Source organism: Pogoniulus pusillus, chromosome 7 (assembly GCF_015220805.1).
Source record: "Pogoniulus pusillus isolate bPogPus1 chromosome 7, bPogPus1.pri, whole genome shotgun sequence".
In the NCBI taxonomy this organism is placed as follows: domain Eukaryota; kingdom Metazoa; phylum Chordata; class Aves; order Piciformes; family Lybiidae; genus Pogoniulus; species Pogoniulus pusillus.
Genome location: NC_087270.1, coordinates 4,316,742 through 4,336,796, shown reverse-complemented (window position 1 = coordinate 4,336,796; position 20,055 = coordinate 4,316,742). Strand labels below are relative to the sequence as shown.

Sequence of the window (20,055 nt, the reverse complement as noted above, 5' to 3'; positions counted from 1 at the left end):
ACTTTCTACAGAGGATAACAGCAGCTTACTTTCAGTGAGGCCAAACTTTAGGTTGTTTCCCAATCTTCCTATTTTTCAATACAGAGCAGGAAACTGATGCAGCTGATAACAGTCAAATTCTCACTCAGCTCTGTTATTCAATTCCAACTCAAACCTAACTTGAAGTCCTTACTACCTGTTATGCAACTCCAAGTAAAGACATTGAAATATCCCAGAAGTGAATTTCAGCACCATCCAGCCTCTCCATCAATTTCAGTGCACCCTGATTATCAGACCAGCAGAAAACACCCTCCAACGTTTTCTTGGAGGGAGATGACAGAATCTAGGTGAGACCACAGTCCAAGCCAGTGTTTCTATACAATCTTAGAATCACAGAATCAAGCAGGTTGGAAGAGACCTCCAAGATCATCCAGTCCAACCTAGCACCCAGCTCTAGCCAGTCAACCAGACCATGGCACTAAGTGCCTCATCCACTCTTTACTTGAACACCACCAGGGACGGTGACTCCACCACCTCCCTGGGCAGCCCATTCCAATGCCAATCACTCTCTGCCAACAACTTCCTCCTAACATCCAGCCTAGACTTCCCTCAGCACAATTTGAGACTGTCCCCTCTTATTCTGGTGCTGGCTGCCTGGCAGAAGAGACCAACCCCCACCTGGCTACAACCTCCCTTCAGGTAGTTGTGGACAGCAGTGAGGTCCCCCCTGAGTCTCCTCTTCTGCAGGCTAAACACCCCCAGCTCCCTCAGCCTCTCCTCGTAGGGTTTGTGTTCCAGGCCTTTCACCAGCTTCTGTCACCCTTCTCTGGACATCACTCTGGGTGAGGGCAAACCTATCTTTTTATCTCCCCATTACATTACAGCACTTTACAGAACTGATTTTTAACTGGGTTCTGTCCTTCATACTTTCCAAACAAAAAGTCCTCATTTTCAGTGGCAGAATGCACTTTTATCAACAAAAAATGGGAAAAATGGGAAAATATACCTACTTTTTCATTCAAACAGTTTATAAGGTTTTCCACATATATTTTCATGCCCTTGTAGAATCTGAAATTCAGAAGTGCATCTGAAGACTTCTCTAGCTCCTGGACGGTTGTTTTTGAACTCTCTATGTCCTCCACATATTTTTCATACTCCCTCTGGTGGGCACGGTGCACATTCTGTAGTGATGTTATCCTGCAAACAGAGAAACTCAGACTAACTGAAGCAATCACCAAGTTAACAGCTTCCACAACATTTTTTCCTGTTATGATCACATACAAAACCTTTGTCTGTGCTAATAAGCAGATTTGCATTTGAGCTGCCCGTTCAACAGCTGCTGCACTGCCAAAAGTCAGAGTGTGGCACACAAGGAGATAAAAAACCTCCCAAAGCCAGTTCTAGTTTGCCTAAATGGGCTACAGAGAATTAACTGCTACTTCAGAAAATACTGAGCTATTTTTGCAGCTAGTATAAGAACCCCGGTAAGAGGGCTAGGATTGCCAACTATGTCTGCCCTGGTTATAGTTTTGCCTGCTGGGCATATATACTATTGAATCAACACCCTGTCAAAAGCTACAAGCAAGCAAAAAATAGGTCTGCCACTTAAATCAACTTAATCTCTAATATCCTAGTTGATAAGACAACCTACAACAAATCATTGCCAGGTAGAGATAAAAATATGTCATGCTCTGTTGGATATTACATGCATATTACACATGAAGTAGCCAAAAAAATCCTCCAGCATTCCAGAAGAAAAAAATTACACTTCAAAGCTGTCATCTCCAATTCTGAGGCAAAACCTCAGAGAAGTCAAAATTTAAGTTCATAAGAGGAGAATTTACCTCTCTGTCAGTCGCTTCTTCACAATTTCCAAGTCCACAGGTGGCAGAGAAACACTTAGATCAAACTTTGGGTTAGCTGGTTGAGATTTATGTGGATGCTGCAGGTAAGCATCATCATAGGTTTCCTATGAGAATTTCAAGTGCTCTGTTTTAATACATTGCTCACATGTTTTCCCTCTGCAACTCTATAGATCAACAAGACCTATCACTTCATTACACAAAACATTATATAGATATACATATTTCAATGAAATACAGAAAAGTGTAACAAAGAGCATGGAAAATGCAAAGTGTATACATATTGCATAAAAGCATGTAGTACATAGAATCAGCACAAAGCAATCTGTTGATTTAAGGTAAACTTAAGTTGCTGTCTTGGTCTGAAAACATTCATGGCTATTGATAATGCATACTGCCTCTATACTGTCAGCAGAGACTTTGCTAGAATCAAGATTCTAAGTATAAAACAAAAAGATATAGACAAGCAGTGATGATATCTGATTTCACTAATTCTTTTTAAAGCAAGAGTATTTATCATTTAGTAGCCCTTTAACATCTCATTTTCTCATAGTCAACTTTCCAATTCCCTCCCCCAGTACAGATGAACACTACCTTCTGACAAAGTCCATGGAGAACAAGACAGATTTTTCACTCTGACAGCTCAGCTTCATTGGAATTATAACTAAAACCAGACTCTACTGAGTTTTAGCTTGCAGTTTGCATTCTAAAACAGTAGTTGTATGTCAAAATCCAGCCAAAACACAATCAGTTGAAGCAATCAGCTCCACAAGCAACAACTGAAAGTCTGCAACTAAAAAAAAGATCACTGCAGCTTCCTGAACACCAGAAGTTAACAGCTTTCCAGAAAGGAGTATGGAAACCTAGGAAAACCAATCACATAGGATTTGAAATTCAGCAGCAGAAAGATCAAGCTTTCTCCTAGTCTTCTACTACTCTCCATTTTCTATTCTGACATAAGGAAGTGTTGATTCAGATTTTCCCAATTTGGTCCAGAATAGGCAATTCAAACATGAAACACAACCTCCAGCTCACCAGCCGACACAGCTCATGAGCCAGCAGTGTGCCCAGGTGGCCAAGAGAGCCAGTGGCATCCTGGCCTGCATCAGGAATGGTGTGGCCAGCAGGAGCAGGGAGGTCATTCTGCCCCTCTACTCTGCACTGCTTAGACCACACCTTGAGTCCTGTGTTCAGTTCTGGGCCCCCCAGTTTAGGAAGGACATTGAGATGCTTAAGCGAGTCCAGAGAAGGGCAACGAGGCTGGTGAGAGGCCTTGAGCACAGCCCTACGAGGAGAGGCTGAGGGAGCTGGGATTGGTTAGCCTGGAGATGAGGAGGCTCAGGGGTGACCTTATTGCTGTCTACAACTACCTGAGGGGAGGTTGTAGCCAGGAGGAGGTTGCTCTCTTCTCTCAGGTGGCCAGCACCAGAACAAGAGGACACAGCCTCAGGCTGTGCCAGGGGAGATTTAGGCTGGAGGTGAGGAGAAAGTTCTTCCCTGAGAGAGTCATTGGACACTGGAATGGGCTGCCCGGGGAGGTGGTGGAGTCGCCGTCCCTGGAGCTGTTCAAGGCAGGATTGGACGTGGCACTTGGTGCCATGGTCTGGCCTTGAGCTCTGTGGTAAAGGGTTGGACTTGATGATCTATGAGGTCTCTTCCAACCTTGGTGATACTGTGACACAACCTCCAGCTCACCAGTAGAGACACAGTTTACTTTTGCCAATTACTTATCAGGAAAGAGACAGAATTCTGCTGAATTGTGGAAAAAAGCTCACAGGTTGCCACCTGAGAATTACATAATGGTAAAAGAATATATAAACTTTTGCTTTGCAACTGCTCCACATTTGTATTATTTATACACTCTTCAAGTTTCTTTGCATGGCAACAACAAACCAAACCAACCCAAAGAAAAACCCAAATAAACAAATAAAGCTTTCACAATTTCACTCTGCTTTTCAGTCTTTCCACCTGCATTTGAGACAGGCAACAAAACCCTGCTTCTGAACAGTGAGGCAGATGTTATGGATTTTCGTTATCACCTTCCCATACTTCTAGTCTTTCCCCTGAAGAATCAGAGTGTAACTTTCAAAATAATCACTCAGAGGACAGGAAGGAGATGTGTGACAGTACTCTAGACAAGCTTTCTTGCCTACAAGGAAAAAGCAACTTCCAGTGGTTAGGGAAACACATCACCTGAGAGAGTTTCACTGCTTTCTTTATTTGCTGTTCTTCCCACTTAGTTTGTGCTTCGTCTTCACTTGATTCACCACTCACAGTCACTGCAAATTAAAACAATTATTATTAGATGTCATTATGTCCTTTACTTTTCCCTCACATGTTCTCCACCTTGTAATGCAACAATGCTTCTCCCAGTCATTACTAGTTAAGTGACAGAACACAAAAAATACCCCTCAAGATTGAAAACCTGCAGACTAAGGACTTCCAAACTGAAAGGCAAGGAAGGCTTGGAATCAGCTAATAAGATTTGTAGCATTCACACCAATACTAACTTCCCCAATAGACTGTTCCTCCACCAACTTCCACTGCAGTACAAGGAGCACTAGCATCTCATTTTTGTTTCAAAGCAAAGCTGTATATAATGAGTATGGAAGAGAGCAAGTAGAGTCTGTTAACATAGTAAGTGACATTATACACAGCAAGCCCCGGAGTGTTTCAAAACATGCACTTTACCAGAGTGTGCTAGTTTGAAGCTAGCTAGAACGTTTTGGTGAGAAGAACTAGATTACAGGCTGTGAAAGGGAAACAAGGGTGATGTCTACTGCACTCATAGGCTTGCTGAGATGTATAAGAACAAGAATCAAAACATAGATGAGGTATTCGCACTTTGATTCCTAACCCCCCTGGCCCAACCTCCATTCTTCCTTGGGACTGGGGCAAGGTTGAGAGGGGTGGGGAGAAGGTGAAGGGGTGGTTGAGAGCCCCTCCTGGGGACTCAGGTTTCTGGGAGGGCTGTTGTGTTTCTGTATTCCCTTTTAGCTTGTCTATTTCTGTCTATAACTGTATATACTGTAAATATCTGCTTGTATATTGTGCTAGCTGTAAATATAAGCTTCATTCAATTTCCAGAGCTGGCTGAGTCTAGTCTGGATGATTTCTAATGTTGGGGGGGGTGGGGAACACCCAAACCATCACAGACAGATAAAAAAAATCCCATTGGGATCAACAAGCTCAGCTCTACACTATAACCCCCTTATTCAAATAAGGTAAACCTGGGGACCAAACAAAACTGTAAGGAGCTGTAAGAGGGAAAATGCAACAGGAAAAACAGATAGGCTTTGTGTGCTGTAGGTTTGTTTACTTCTGAAAGGCTGGGTTGTTGGTTTGGGGTTTTTTTTCCCCTTTTTTCAACACCAATCACAATGTCAATGCAGGCAAAGCACTCAGAAGACCAGACCAGAAGCAGGAGGCAAGATTTACAGCAACTTGCATTAACTGCTGTGACTCCTACAAGGCAATTTTTGAGGTCAAAAAGGCTAACATTTTTTAATGCTTCTCAAAGTACCCTGCACTACCACATTAGTCAGACCTAAAATCAGGTTAATGCCTCTCATAATCATCAAGAACAAGACCCCTGAGGAGAAAAGCCTTGCTCTGCACTCAGCTCCCTACTGGACAAGTCCCACGTTCTTCCAGACAACAGCAAAAAACAAAGCCAGAACCACTGGGAAAAATGGCACAAACTCACCCATGTGCTCAGCCATCCTCTCCCTAAGAGTTCTCATTTTAGGAACAAAACTGACATTCTTCACATCAGACTCATCTTCACTTTCTAAGTCGCTGCTTTCTCTTCTCCCAGAGACCTGAGGACTGTTTGAAGCATCCAGTGGAAGATAATCAGCCTGCGTCCTGGCTAAATGACGCTTCCTCCGAGCAGCCTCAATGCAAGCTGTGCTGGGGATATTACCTGTATTGCAGAGCAAGAAAATCTAAGCAGAACACTAAAAGCTACACACTCTGTTGCTCAAAACATCATCTCACATCAACACAATCCTGAAGACAGGATACAAGGTGTGTTTCTAATAAGATTATCGTGCCAAGATGTGAATTACTAAGCTTTGAGTTTACAAAAGAATCAGAGTTCACAAATTAGCACAAATGAGGCTGTATTTTAACCTCAAAGTAAACTACATATTTACATAATTTCTTTGCTGCCTTTCTTCCCAAAACAATAGTCTATTTCTGATTCATTTCCAAACCCAGCATAGAAGTACTACAAGTACCTGCAACCAAAAATACCGGGGAACCACCGAAATTCTTTTAGACTAGCCCTGATTCAGCAGACACTAGATGCCTACTCCTTGCATGATTCAAGCTGAGTGGGATTCGCCTCACCTATCTTGTCATACACATCAAACAAAGAATGCTCCAAAGCAATTTCCTTCAAAAATAAAATCCAAGAAACGAACCTGGTGATAAATCCTTCCTCCTCTGTAGGTAGCTGGATTCATTTTCTGAGTCTGAGCTGTTGTAGTCCTGACTAAGTGAAGAATAACTTTCATCCTCCTCCTCTTCTTCTTTACAAGTGCCTTTTGTGTTGCCTGTTCTAGGCTCTGACTGGCAGATTTCTGGTTTAGGGTAGAAAAAAATATTAAGATTCCAAATTTCAGTTTCAGTTGACAGAAGCTGATATGCTGTAACTAGTTAAACCTTGCAGCAGAAAAGACTTCTCACTTATCCATCTCCACTTATCAAAAACCATCATATTTTCCAGCACTCCAAGACAGCAATTTACATGGCAGCTCTTGTTTTGAATCAAGCACCTGTGATAGTCCTAAACTACCATGTCCTTCTGAGACACAGAGCATATTTACATGCACAAAAGCAATGATTTGTGACAGCAGCTGACTAATATCCTGACAGCTGACATCATGTCTGGATTTATCTCCCTCAAGTTTGTAAGTGTATTTAGAAAGCTTTTTGGGTTTTTTTTTTATGCATTAACAATGAGTGAGTCTTTATCTAAATTTTAAAGGCTTATGCATGCCTGTCTTATCTCCAGTTATCTTTGGATTCTTCAAACACATTGATTTCATCAGCCACATCTCCTGTGAATCATCACATTATTGAACTGAAAATGTGCTAAGGTATACTTTAATAAGAAATTACAAAGAAAATGTAGCATCTCATCTCTAGTACAAATGAAATAATTTCTCAATCTAATTTATTTTTATCAAACAACTGCAAAGCATCTGTGAATTGACAGAGGCATGAAAAAGGGAATAAAACTTTTAAACACACAGAAACCCTAAATATTCCTATAGAAATCATAGAATCAACCAGGTTGGAAGAGACCTCCAACATCATCCAGGCCAACCTAGCTCCCAGCCCTAGCCAGTCAACTAGACCATGGCACTAAGTGTCTCATCTAGTCATGTCTTGAACACCTCCAGGGACAGCGACTTCACCACCTCCCTGGGCAGCCCATTCCAATGCCAATCACTCTCTCTGACAACAACTTCCACCTAACATCCAGCCTAGACTTCCACCAGCACAACTAGAGACTGTGTCCCCTTGTTCTGTTGCTGGTTGCCTGGGAGAAGAGATCAACCTCCACCTGGCTACAACCTCCCTTCACGTAGTTGTAGACAGCAATGAGGTCCCCCCTGAGCCTCCTCTTCTCCAGGCTAAACACCCCCAGCTCCCTCAGCCTCTCCTCATAGGGTTTGTGCTCCAGGCCCCTCACCAGCTTCGTCGCCCTTCTCTGGACATGTTCCAGCACCTCAACATCTCTCTGGAACTGAGGGGCCCAGAACTGGACACAGTACTCAAGGTGTGGCCTGACCAGTGTTGAGCACAGGGGCAGAATAACCTCCCTTGTCCTACTGGCCACACTGTTCCTGATGCAGGCCAGATGAGTCCCATCAGACTAGGAATATTACCAGAGCCATCTAGGCCTTCAATTAAAATAGCCAAGTGCTGTAACAGAACCTCCTTTTCTCTAAACACAAATACTCAGATCACACTATGAACTGGATGATCCTGGAGGTCTCTTTCAACCTGGTTGATTCTATGATAGGAATAAGCAGTGGATAGCTGCCACATGGTTTGGAAGACAGGATGCTAAGGCACCAATCTAACAGAAGTTTATTAATTCTGATGTACTATAGGTCTTCTCAAGCACAGCTTCCAAGTCCTCACACCGTGTTACCAAGGTCACAATACACCAAGGTCATATAGAAAATAGTGTCAGCACAAATAGATTAAAATTATAAACCTGGATCCAATAAAAAAGTAGAAGACATCAAACATCAGTATTTGAACATCACTCTTTACTTACCAATTTCATAACATGAGTATCCCAGCAAATATTTAAACCAAAAAGGTACTCACTTTTGCTTTCTTCTGTTTCTATCTGTGAATGTGGTTGGCTTTCCTTCTTCTGAAGTCTAAAGGTCACTTCATTGAAGGATGGTTTCTTGATTTTAAAAAGTTCTTCATCACCTATCCAGGTAAAACAAAGTTATTCTGAATGACGTTAGCCAAGAGAGCAGTGTGTATGCATATATTCATGTTTCATATACAAAGAGCACCTAATCTGTATGTGCACAGCATACTTTTCACGTTCTGACTGCACTAAGCTCATCTGGTTTCAGAGCTTTATCACCTCTTAAGGCTGTGAGGAGCCCAGCCTCCTCAGTGCAGCAACACTGTTAGGCTGAGACCTTTATTTGCAGTAACAAACTGACTCCATGTAGACTACCCTCACCTGTCTTGGGTCATGAGCCACAAAAAGAACAGCCCAGCAGACTCAATTAAATGAACATTTAAGTTTCACTTACTTAAGCTCAGGCATCATTAACAGGTTAGGCAGGGAATAGTCTATCTGCTTTCTCTGGTCTCCTCTAAGTAGCTTTCAAACACTGCCCATGCAAAGCACACAAGTGTGTCACCTTCAAAACGCTTTTACATGCATGTCGGTTACAGGCCCTCACAACAGCCCTATCCATGCAACTCTCTTCTTATTCCTGACCGCCAAGAAGCATAAAGGGGACACCACCCCAGGGCTCAGGCAGGCAGGAGGAGCAGCCCGTACACCCAAGCCTCCAGCCTGGCTGCTCTTCCCAGAACCCGCGACACTTTCCAAGCCGGTGGGGTGCAAGGGTACCAGCTGCCACCTCAGTGCGGGGGCAAGGCTCCGCTGGGCCTCTGGAGAGGGGGGTGCCACCGAGCCCGTACCTTCCCGTTCGTCCTCACTACCAAAGCTCAGCAGCACCTTCCCACCCAGCGCCGATCCAGTTCCGGCCAGACGTGGCCCGGGCTCCGAAGCTGCCCCTCCATCAGGGCTGCCCGCCGGGTCCTCTGGGCACGGCGGCCCCTCCGCTGCGGTAGCCCTAGTCCCCTCGGGGCTCCCGGTGGCACTGCTGAGGCGCCCCTCCTCCCCCACGGCCTCCGCTTCCTGCTCGGAGTCGGAACTGGGACCGAGAGCTGACGGTGGGGCGGCAGCCTGGTCCGGCTCTTCATCGCTACTGCTGCCGCTGGAGGCCGCACGCCGCCGGCCGCGGAAATTACGAGGAGGACGGCGGAACATGGCGCCGCAGCCCTACGCGCAGACCGCGCCCCGCGGAACGCACACCCTGCCCGCCGCGCATGCGCGCCCGCCCCACAGCCCCACCGCTATGCACGCAAGCGCCGCGACCCGGAGCCGCCTCCCCTGGCCCCGCTCGGCGCCGCGCCGGTGCTAGCCGGTGAGGAGGCGTGCCCGGCTTTAACCCTTGAGGCGGCAGCTGGAGGCTGTGCGGGAAGCCAGCGCTGACAGCGTGCGCATGAACATGAGCCAGCAGTGTGCCCAGGTGGCCAAGAGAGCCAGTGGCATCCTGGCCTGCATGAGGAATGGTGTGGCCAGCAGGAGCAGGGAGGTCATTCTGCCCCTGTGCTCTGCACTGCTTAGACCACACCTTGAATACTGTGTTCAGTTCTGGGCCCCCCAGTTTAGGAGGGACATTGAGATGCTTCAGCGTGTCCAGAGAAGGGCGACGAGGCTGGGGAGAGGCCTTGAGCACAGCCCTAGGAGGAGAGGCTGAGGGAGCTGGGATTGGTTAGCCTGGAGAAGAGGAGGCTCAGGGGAGACCTTATTGCTGTCTACAACTACCTGAGGGGTGGTTGTGGCCAGGAGGAGGTTGCTCTCTTCTCTCAGGTGGCCAGCACCAGAACAAGAGGACACAGCCTCAGGCTGTGCCAGGGGAGATTTAGGCTGGAGGTGAGGAGAAAGTTCTTCCCTGAGAGAGTCATTGGACACTGGAATGGGCTGCCCGGGGAGGTGGTGGAGTCGCCGTCCCTGGAGCTGTTCAAGGCAGGACTGGACGTGGCACTTGGTGCCATGGTCCGGCCTTGAGCTGTGTGGTAAAGGGTTGGACTTGATGATCTGTGAGGTCTCTTCCAACCCTGATGATACTGTGATACTGTGAGTGGAACTCGAAAAGTATCCTCTGGGTGTCGAGCAGACAGCATCTGGCTGGCAATGTGTTTGAATGAAATTAGCTTCAAGGGCCATGGGCCTCCTAGTGGCAGAGGCTGCCAAGCTGGGTGCTTGGGGCCAGCAAATGGTCACCCTTTGATAATCCGTCTATAGAATATCCTTTGATAGTCTGTCTATAATTTATAATGGCTTCAAAATAATTTAAAGTAAATTGTAAATAATTAGAATAATCACTGTACAACTACTAATAAAGTATTTTAGTAATTATGCATGTGAAGGTATAATTAATCATGTATGTCTGAAAATAATATGACCTAATAATAAATAAAGAGACTTTATAACCATATATTATTATATGAAGTTTAATCTGTGACTAGTAGCCAAATACTAACCACAAGAAGGACATGGAGCTGTTTGAGCAAGCCCAGAGGAGGGCCACAACGATGATCAGAGGGCTGGAGCACCTCTGCTATGAGTTGGGGTTCTTCAGCCTGGAGAAGAGAAGGCTTCAAGGAGAACTTATAGTGGCCTTCCAGGATCTGAAGGGGATCTACAGGAAGGCTGGGGAGGGACTGTTGACAAGGTCTTGTAATGACAGGACAAAGGGTAATGGGTTTAAACTTGAAGAGGGGGGATTTATACTAGATGTTAGGAAGAAGTTGTTTGCAGTGAGGGTGGTGAGACACTGGAACAGGTTGCCCAGGGAGGTTGTGGCTGCTCCCTCCCTGGAAGTGTTCAAGGCCAGGTTGGATGGTATATTGAGTTCAGTTGTTGCAATCTGGACTACACAGAATTTGCTGACATAGGTTGGCCTGAAATAATGACAATGATGTTTCTTGTTCACTGTTCCAGAAGGGCAACAAAGCTGGTGAGGGGCCTGGAGCACAAACCCTATGAGGAGAGGCTGAGGGAGCTGGGGGTGTTTAGCCTGGAGAAGAGGAGGCTCAGGGGTGATCTTATTACTGTCTACAACTACCTGAAGGGACATTGTAGCCAGGTGGGGGGTGGCCTCTTCTCCCAGGTAACCAGCAATAGAACAAGGGGACACAGTCTCAAGTTGTGCCAGGGTAGGTATAGGCTGGATATTAGGAAGAAGTTCTTCCCAGAGAGAGTGATTGGCATTGGAATGGGCTGCCCAGGGAGGTGGTGGAGGCACCGTCCCTGGGGGTCTTCAAGAAAAGCCTGGATGAGGCACTTAGTGCCATGGTGTAGTTGATTGGATAGGGCTGGGTGCTAGGTTGGACTGGATGATCTTGGAGGTCTCTTCCAACCTGCTTGATTCTATGATTCTATGAAGGCTTCATGATGCTAAACAAAGATCTTGTTATTCTGACATCCTTATAACAGTGACAAAGCTCCTGTCCTCTGCTGTGACTCTGTCCTAAAGAGTTTCTTCTCTTTCATCCTATTTTAAATCCTCTCAATCTAGTGAGTGCTACTTAGGCAGGACTTAGCTGGCTCATTATAAAACAAAATGATCCAGGACTTCAGCCTGGCAGAAACATGGGACACAGCTATTGTACAGGTGATGTTTCTAGCAGGTCGAAACTGCCACGCGTGCATCTGTCACTCCAGTTAATAAGCTAAGTGCCAAGATGTTAATCTACACAATGTCATCCAGTCAAGATGATCCCAGGGCAGAAGAGGAAAAGCAAATTCAACTGCATCCTAGTATCTCTTTGGAGGGGCTGCCAATGCTAAGTGCCAATGGATTAATTTTATTAAACAGTAAAAACCCTGTGAACGCTAAAAGCTGTCATAAACTATTTAGAGTTGAAGGTTATTCTGGAATAACTAGTTATTAGTTAACTGAAGCTGTTTTAGTGATTCTGCAGTCTAACCATTATAACATTTTTCAGCCAAATGAATTTTAGGAAAGTTTCTGAGATCTGTGAAGTAGATCAGTGAATTACAGATTTCCCTTACCAAAGCAAGGAGCAGACCAAAAGCAAGACAAACCTTGCATGAAGATTCAAGTCCCTGGGGGTCTTCCAGAAAAGACTGGATGAGTCATTTAGTGCCATGGTCTAGTTGATTGGATAGGGCAGGGTGATAGGTTGGACTGGATGATCTTGGAGGTCTCTTCCAACCTGGTTCATTCTATGATTCTATGATTCTATGATTCTATGATTCTATGATTCTATGATTAGTGGCTGATAGCATGGTCTCTGCTCTTTCTCCATTGATTACAGCTCTGGCTTGAACTCTTAAACTTGAAAATCAATTTAAGTTATGAAGTCATTTCCTCTGAAAGACTTAACAGTCTTCAAAACCCACTTTCAAGTGCAGAAAACCCCTAAATCACAAAATCACACAGAATCTAAAAGGACAACTCACTTTTGGCCAAGGACTGCAAAACTAGATCCAGCCTCCTCGGTGCAACAGCTTCAAACCACTGAGTGGTGGTACAGTAGCACGGTGATGTTAGCTACAGTGGCTGGGGAGGAGACTGTCTTCACTTGTTGCCTCATGCAGCAGTCCAGTAATACGTCAAGCAGAGGAGGGCATCAGGGCCTCAAACTCTTAGCATTATATCTGCCAAGCAAGAGTCACAGTCTCTGAAACTTCTGTATTTCAGCTCAGAGCTTTTGTTCAGACTTCCATAAGCTGGCTTAAAACCAGAGTGATCTGTCTGCCTTGTCCACATAGAATCAACCAGGTTGGAAGAGACCTCCAAGATCATCCAGTCCAACCTAGCACCCAGCCCTATCCAATCAACCAGACCATTGCACTAAGTGCCTCATCCAGGCTTTGCTTGAACACCTCCAGGGACGGTGCCTCCACCACCTCCTTGGGCAGCCCATTCCAATGCCAATCACTCTCTCTGGGAAGAACTTCTTCCTAATATACAGCCTATACCTCCGCTGGCACAACTTGAGACTGTGTCCCCTTGTTCTATTGCTGGTTACCTGGGAGAAGAGGCCACCCCCCACCTGGCTACAATGCCCCTTCAGGTAGTTGTAGACAGTAATAAGATCACCCCTGAGCCTCCTCTTCTCCAGGCTAAACAAACCCAGCTCCCTCAGCCTCTCCTCATAGGATTTGTGCTCCAGGCCCCTCACCAGCTTTGTTGCCCTTCTCTGGACATGTTCCAGCACCTCAACATCTCTCTTGAATTGAGGGCCCCAGAACTGGACACAGTACTCAAGGTGTGGCCTGACCAGTGCTGAGTACAGGGGAAGAATAACCTCCCTTGTCCTACTGGCCACACTGTTCCTGATGCAGGCCAAGATGCCATTGGCTCTCTTGGCCACCTGGGCACACTGCTGGCTCATCTTCAGCCTACTATCTGTCAGTACCCCCAGGTCCCTTTCCTCTTGGCTGCTCTCCAGCCACTCTGTCCCCAGCCTGTAGCACTGCTTGGGGTTGTTGTGGCCAAAGTGCAGAACCCTGCCCTTGGCCTTGTTCAGTCTCATCCCCTTGGCCTCTGCCCACCCATCCAGCCTGGCCAGGTCCCTCTGCAGGGCTCTCCTACCTTCCAACAGATCAACACCTGCTCCTAGCTTGGTGTCATCTGCAAACTTACTGACGCTGGACTCCATGCCCTCGTCCAGGTCATCAATAAAGATATTGAACAGGACTGGGCCCAGCACTGATCCTTGGGGAACACCACTAGTGACAATACATCCATGGTTTTAATTATTATGCTATTGATCACATGTTTACTCTCTTACACTGTTTTTGGGGGGGGTGGGGGAGAGGTTTTATCCCATCTTTATCATAGTATTTATTTCCTCTATAGCATGCCTGCATCTTTCCAGAAATCTTTGAATCTGGAAAACTTCACTTTCCACAGCAATTCACATTCTGAAATATCTGAGATGATGTATTTCAAAGTTTATTCTTATCTCACTCAACCCTTAAAAGCAACATGTAATGCCCAGAGAACCTCACAAAACTAAAGCAACAGGTACATCAGAATATATGCTACTTAGAAGTATTACTGGTCTCTGGGTTCCAATCTACCCAGTTGTTGGCACCTGAACATACAATTCCTCTGTTTCCCACATTTGTTCTTCCTCAATTTACCTAAGTCACTCCCTTTCCCCCACTTTGGTTCCTCCTTTAAACATTCCACAGTAAGACCTGTGCAATGACCTTTTTGTGACCAAGAAGACAAATGTATTTTGGGGTCCTACAGGAAGAGTGCCCAGCATTTTGAGGGAGATTGTCCTCCCCCTTTACTTTGCCTTGATGAGACCACATCTGTAGTAGTGTGTCAGGTTCTGAGACAGAGTCCAGCAGAAGGCTACAAAGTTGATGAGGGAACTGGAAGATCTCTCTTTTGAGGAAAGGCTGAGAAACCTGGAGCTGTTTAAATTGGAGGAGACTGAGATGAGATCTTATCAATGTTTATCAATATCTGAAAGGCAGGTGTCAGGAGGATGGGGCCAGAATCTTTTCAGTAATGCCTAGCTACAGGAAAAAGCTTGTTTATTTTGAAGGTGACAGAGCTTTGGAGCACATTGCCCAGACAGGTTCTACATTCTGTTTCTCTGCAGATACAGTCCTGTGCAACCTGTTCAAAGTGACCCTGCTTTAGCAGGAAGGTTGGACTAGATGATCCTCAGAAGCCCCTTCTAACCCCTAGTACTCTGGGATTTTGTGTAATGGTAAATTGCCACTCATAAAATGCAGCACACTCCAAAGGCAGTAACCCACATATTCCTGGAAGTCTGCTCCCAAGACTTACCTTGATGAATTTCACACATGGATGTTGGGGCTGATGGCTTCACTGGGATAGTCCTGGGAAAGGTCCAGACAAGATATTCATTCCTTAGACATCTATACCTTGGGTTGTCACCTGCCATTGTGCCCTCATGCTCCTCTGGCCTTGTGGAAATGCATCTTTGATGGGCTGCTGGCCTCTCAAGTAGCTAGGATGAGTATTATTTGGTCTTTCCCACCATTGTCTCTCTGTGGTCATGCACATGAGCTTTTACCACATAACCTAACAATTTGTACCCAATTGCATGTTTCTATCAAACAAAACTGCAAGCTCTGGGAGGGGAAAAGAAGTAATTTATAGCAAATGCACTAGGGATATCAACCTATTGGGATTAGACTGGCTTCTTGGCTTGCATTAAATCATGAGTTTGGAGAAAGAAATGCATCTGAAATGAACTTGTAACTCTGGCTTACCAAGGTATTATTTACTAATTACAGCATAAGGATTGCAAATTGCAGGGGGTGACCTTGCTTAACCTCACTACTGTGTTATCACCAGCACTTGAATCTTGTGAAATTCATGTGTCCTCAAACGTTTCTGAGTGCCTGCACTGCAGATAACTTTTGCAAGTAAAACTCTTGTGTCTGCTCAGCAGTTGGCAAAATGTTATTTGCCATAACTCACTCTGCATGAGTCAGCTCTGCCTTCCTTCACAACACATTCTGTCCTGTCTGAAACGTACCTTCCCTATGGTTACACAGATGTTCTATAAAACTCCAAACCATTCCAATGCTGGTAGCCAAGGAAGCTGTTGCCATCTTTTGAACAAAAGCAGTCCAGCTCTCTCCATCTCCTACAAACAAATATCTGTGCTTAGCAGGGCAAGAAGCAGGGACATGAATATTTTATTCTATACAGCTACTAAATAACAGAAACTGCTGCAAATGAATATAGAAGCCATATGTGGCTTTACAAACTGTGTGACTTTCTGGTTCAGAAACCAAAGCAGCCTGTCTAGAAGCGCTGTTTTTGTTGCAGTGTGTGTGCCTTGTGCCTTCTGTACCTTTTGGATAAAGTATTACTCAGAATCATCATCAGAAACGCACCATGTCTGTTGTGTTGAGTGTGGAAGGTAAATATTAACTCGTGCTTTTGTTTATTCCATTGTATTTTGTGCCTGCAAGCTTAAAAAAAGGCCTAGACTAAAGACAGTATCTAGCATTTGCACAAAAGGAAGAAAACATTTGAATACTGATGTAAAATTGAAACCTGGCAGCAGCATTAAGTGAGGGTTCACTGCTTCTGCGTTAGCTGAAGGGAAGAAGAGGAGGCGCACAAGAAAATTTAGCATGAAGAATAGAGTTGAATCTAATAAAAGGGTTCAGAGCTGCCACTCATCAGGTAGGTGTGGCTGTTTCTAAGTAGTTCTTTATAGCTGGGACAACAAGCTGGACACCGCAGATGAGGGAATGTTTCTCATTAGCGAGCAAAATTAAACAGGACACCACAGAAGGAAGCTGTGCGACTCACTCTGTTGCAATTGCTGCCATTCAGAAATAGTTGCTGCTTTGCTTTACATTCCTTTATCCCTGGTGAGCGACTGCAAAAAGTGTGGCTTAATCTTGGTAGTAACTGATTTCTGGTGTTGATTTTTTTCTGGCTAAACTTTATATGTTTTAAACATACGTTTGCAGAAATACGTTTATCAACAAGCTCAGGCACTGCCTGGTCAGAGAGCTTGGACAGGGAGAATAAAAATCATTCACTTCTGGCATATTTTCCTAGAAAAAATAGGAAGAGTGGGAAGAAGTCATATTACTTACTGCTGCTCAGTTCAGGCTATGCAACTTTAGTCATTATCTCTTTTGCTATCAGTGGAGAACCTTCCTTATTACTCTAAAGAAAGCCTGTAACAGGAAACTGAGGACTAAGTACAGGTAATGATTACAAAGTAAAGCCTTAACATGAAAATTGAGTTGGTTTTAATATTTCTGGTTTCTCCATCTTCATTGTACCTTTTGAGCTTTTGCTGCTTTATGTTGGTTTTGGCTCAGAACGTGCAGGAGACTAAAGATAACAGAAATACATTGCTTATAGTAAATCCTGCTTCTTTTCTGCTTGTCCCACACATTTCACCTTAAGTGGTTTCTTCTGGGTAGCTGCTGTGCTAACCTAACTGTGTAACCCAGTATCTATGTTTGAAACAAGTCTCTGTGCTATCATGCCATAGGTTTCTTCTCTTTTCATCTGTCTTTTCTATTACTCATCTGTTATTATTAAGTAATTTTCATTACCATAATGGATTTTTGAGACAAACTAATTCCTGCAGTTTTAAATTGTTTTGTCGCTGTCTAGTACTTCCTAGAAGGGTACTAAGTACAACCAGAAGGGACTTTTATTTCACCTAGTACTTGACATCAGCCCCCAAAACTGCATGTTGAAGCTTGCAGAAGAGATGCCCAAAGGCAGCATCTGCAACAGCTCCTGTAGAAACTCTGCTTGCCTGAAAGTAAAGTGTTTTTCCTTTGAACTTTCTTGAAGCAGTTGTAAAACTCTAGGAAACAATTTTCATTCAAGCAAACCAGCGGCCGAAGTTCTTCATTTTAAAGACATGGTAGTTCAGTTACTAATTTAAAGCAAAGCAAAATTTAGACAAAGTAGATATAATACTAGTTTATGCCTCAGACATCATTGAAAAAAACATCTCTCTAAGTGTCTTCTCAGGTTGTATAAGAGTTAGTTCAGCTTCACTTTACGGACACATCTTTTATAACTCACTCTAAACTTTGGATGTCTACATGAGGGGCTACTGCATTCAACTGTCTTCACAGCAGCCTATAACTCCTCCTCTTCCTGATAACAAAATAATCTAACAGGTATTTACTGTTCCAGTACCTCTGATTGGCTCTGATTGTTTGTGGTAATGCAGATGAAAGAGCACCCAGTTTGTCTATAATAATACACAAAGCTTTGATATGCTGGTTTTTTTTTAACACAAGTTTTTCTCTCTAGGGTGTCTGCTGAATTTTGCATTCTCTCTGACTTCTCCCTCCCCAGACAACAAAACTCACAGCATTGCAGCTTTTTCTGGCTCAGTTTTGTATCAAAGAGATATTAGGCAACATCTGTAGTTATCTCAAAATGAGTTACGTTGCTGCTTTCCCATGAGAATCTCACATGACATTAATAACCCAGATGGGACCTTTCCCATCTGTTGTATTTACAGAAACAAGTACCCCAACATCCTTTATACACTTCTTGCTTTGTGCACATTGTCATCTCAGAGGCAATGGTAAAGCACTACGTTTGGTTCTAACTTATCTTCAGGTGGTGAGATGTTTTCAGAGAGGAGTAAAGAAACAATTTGGGTTTTGTTTTTTTAGCAATAGCATAAAAAGTCTTGTTCCCAGCAGTGAAGAAGGCACATGTATCATCTTCCTCACATGTAGTCTGGCAAATCTGCATATTTAAAATAAAACAAACAAACAAAAAAAAAACCCAAACACACACACATGAAAACCAAACCAAACCCCAAAACACTATCACCTTTATTTAGCATATGCATTATCTAATGTGGGGATAGAGGAATGTTTAACACTAACAACACTGATCAAAATATGTCATTAATAGCTGTAAACATTATTAAGGTACAAAGCTGTGCATGCAGTATTCCACCATTCAAAGCTGTCACAACTTCCAGGTATCTCTACTGTTTCTGCTGCAGTTTGCAATAGAGGCAATGTAGGCTACAAAGCAGGTAGTGACAGTTACTAAAGGTCGTTATAGCCTAGCCATAGGCTTAAGTAGTTGCAGAACTGTATGTAAAATGAAGTGGGTACACATTAAAACTCACTCTTTGTATGATTAATCTTCCCTTTGATCATGGGCACAAAATACATGTCCTACTAATCACCTATCCCCCTGCACAGCTTCCCAGTTCTCTTCTTACATGGCCTTTTGTCTGGTGGGACAAATTCACACAGTACATGGCCCAAGTCCATCCTGGTGTTAATTACAGAAGACAAGAGCTGTGAAGTTTCTTTAGAAGAAGACACCTGTTCAAGGCAGGATCAACTGTATTTACCACACTCCTCACAGGTATCTGTCTAACCTGTTAAGAGACTTTTGTTGACAGATTTTTCCACCATCCTTCCCAATACTTAACTACTCTAATCAGTAACCTGATCTTTTGCTTCCTATGAGACGAAACATGTCTATCTGGTTTACTGTTACCTTGATCCTTTCCACAACAGCTTTTATGAACCTGTAGGCTGTCATGTCCAATGCAAGCACTTCAATTCAAAAAAGACTGTAGTCATTGCCTACACAACACCATTTAGAATGATGATCTATCACTATAGAGGATTGTAGGCTGCATTTTAAGAGTAATTAGAAAGTAATTCAAATGAAATATTGTCAGATGAGAGACTTTTTAACTGGGCTTCAAATGAGTCTGTTCTTTACCCAGGGCTCCTCTGTCATCTCTGCTGCCAGCTGAGTCAAAACTACAGCAGGATGAAATGAAGCACTGCTCATGAAATCTCCAGGTCACTTCAAAACCACTAAAGGCTGAAGGCCACCTGGGCTGATGGCTACTGAGTAATTTATATCACAAAATCAGCAAGTGCCCCTTGACCAACATGTCTTTTAACCCACTGACATGGCAAATACATACATCGAAGGCAAGGCTGCTGTATGTACACAGGAACAAAAAATGGAAAGCATACTTTTGGGCCAGAAGTAAGAAAATACTATGTCTGTGTCTTCAAAAGCATCGAATCAGATGAGGGCTGAGGACATGGCACTTGGTGCCATGGTCTAGCCTTGAGCTCTGTGCTGTGGTAAAGGGTTGGACTTGATGATCTATGAGGTCTGTTCCAACCTTGGTGATACTGTGATACATCATGAGGGATAAATACATGAATGCAAACTGGCAGTATAATGTGGTGGCTGTAACAACAAATTCAAACATCAGGGGCCTAAGCTGAAATACTGACAAGTAGTATGTGCTAGTATAAGCTGAAATACTGATGAGTGGTATGTGCTAGTATGTGACTGTGGCCATGGCATGGCACAATAACATGACTATTCTGGCATTACAATGATGA

General features: G+C 44.2%; 1 protein-coding gene across 9 annotated transcripts in view; it reads right to left on the bottom strand.

Annotated features, from left to right (window-relative positions):
- The window catches only part of GCFC2 (GC-rich sequence DNA-binding factor 2), a 988,578-nt gene extending 979,061 nt beyond the window's left edge, over positions 1–9,517 (bottom strand). For 4 of the 9 annotated variants that reach the window (XR_010302748.1, XM_064145740.1, XM_064145744.1 and 1 more), the window contains exons 1-7: positions 9,039–9,516; positions 8,193–8,303; positions 6,269–6,427; positions 5,548–5,766; positions 4,035–4,120; positions 1,824–1,948; positions 990–1,176 (exon numbers count right to left, since the gene is read on the bottom strand). Coding sequence is in view for 8 of the 9 variants with exons in the window: in XM_064145740.1 (XP_064001810.1) it covers positions 990–1,176; positions 1,824–1,948; positions 4,035–4,120; positions 5,548–5,766; positions 6,269–6,427; positions 8,193–8,303; positions 9,039–9,390 (1,239 nt within the window). In the remaining variant the exon portion in view is untranslated. Of the gene's footprint in view, positions 1–989; positions 1,177–1,823; positions 1,949–4,034; positions 4,121–5,547; positions 5,767–6,268; positions 6,428–8,192; positions 8,304–9,038 lie in introns of all 9 variants that reach the window. The other 5 variants (XM_064145745.1, XM_064145746.1, XM_064145747.1 and 2 more) reach the window with 2 other exon arrangements.
- Between the last annotated feature and the right edge of the window lie 10,538 nt (positions 9,518–20,055).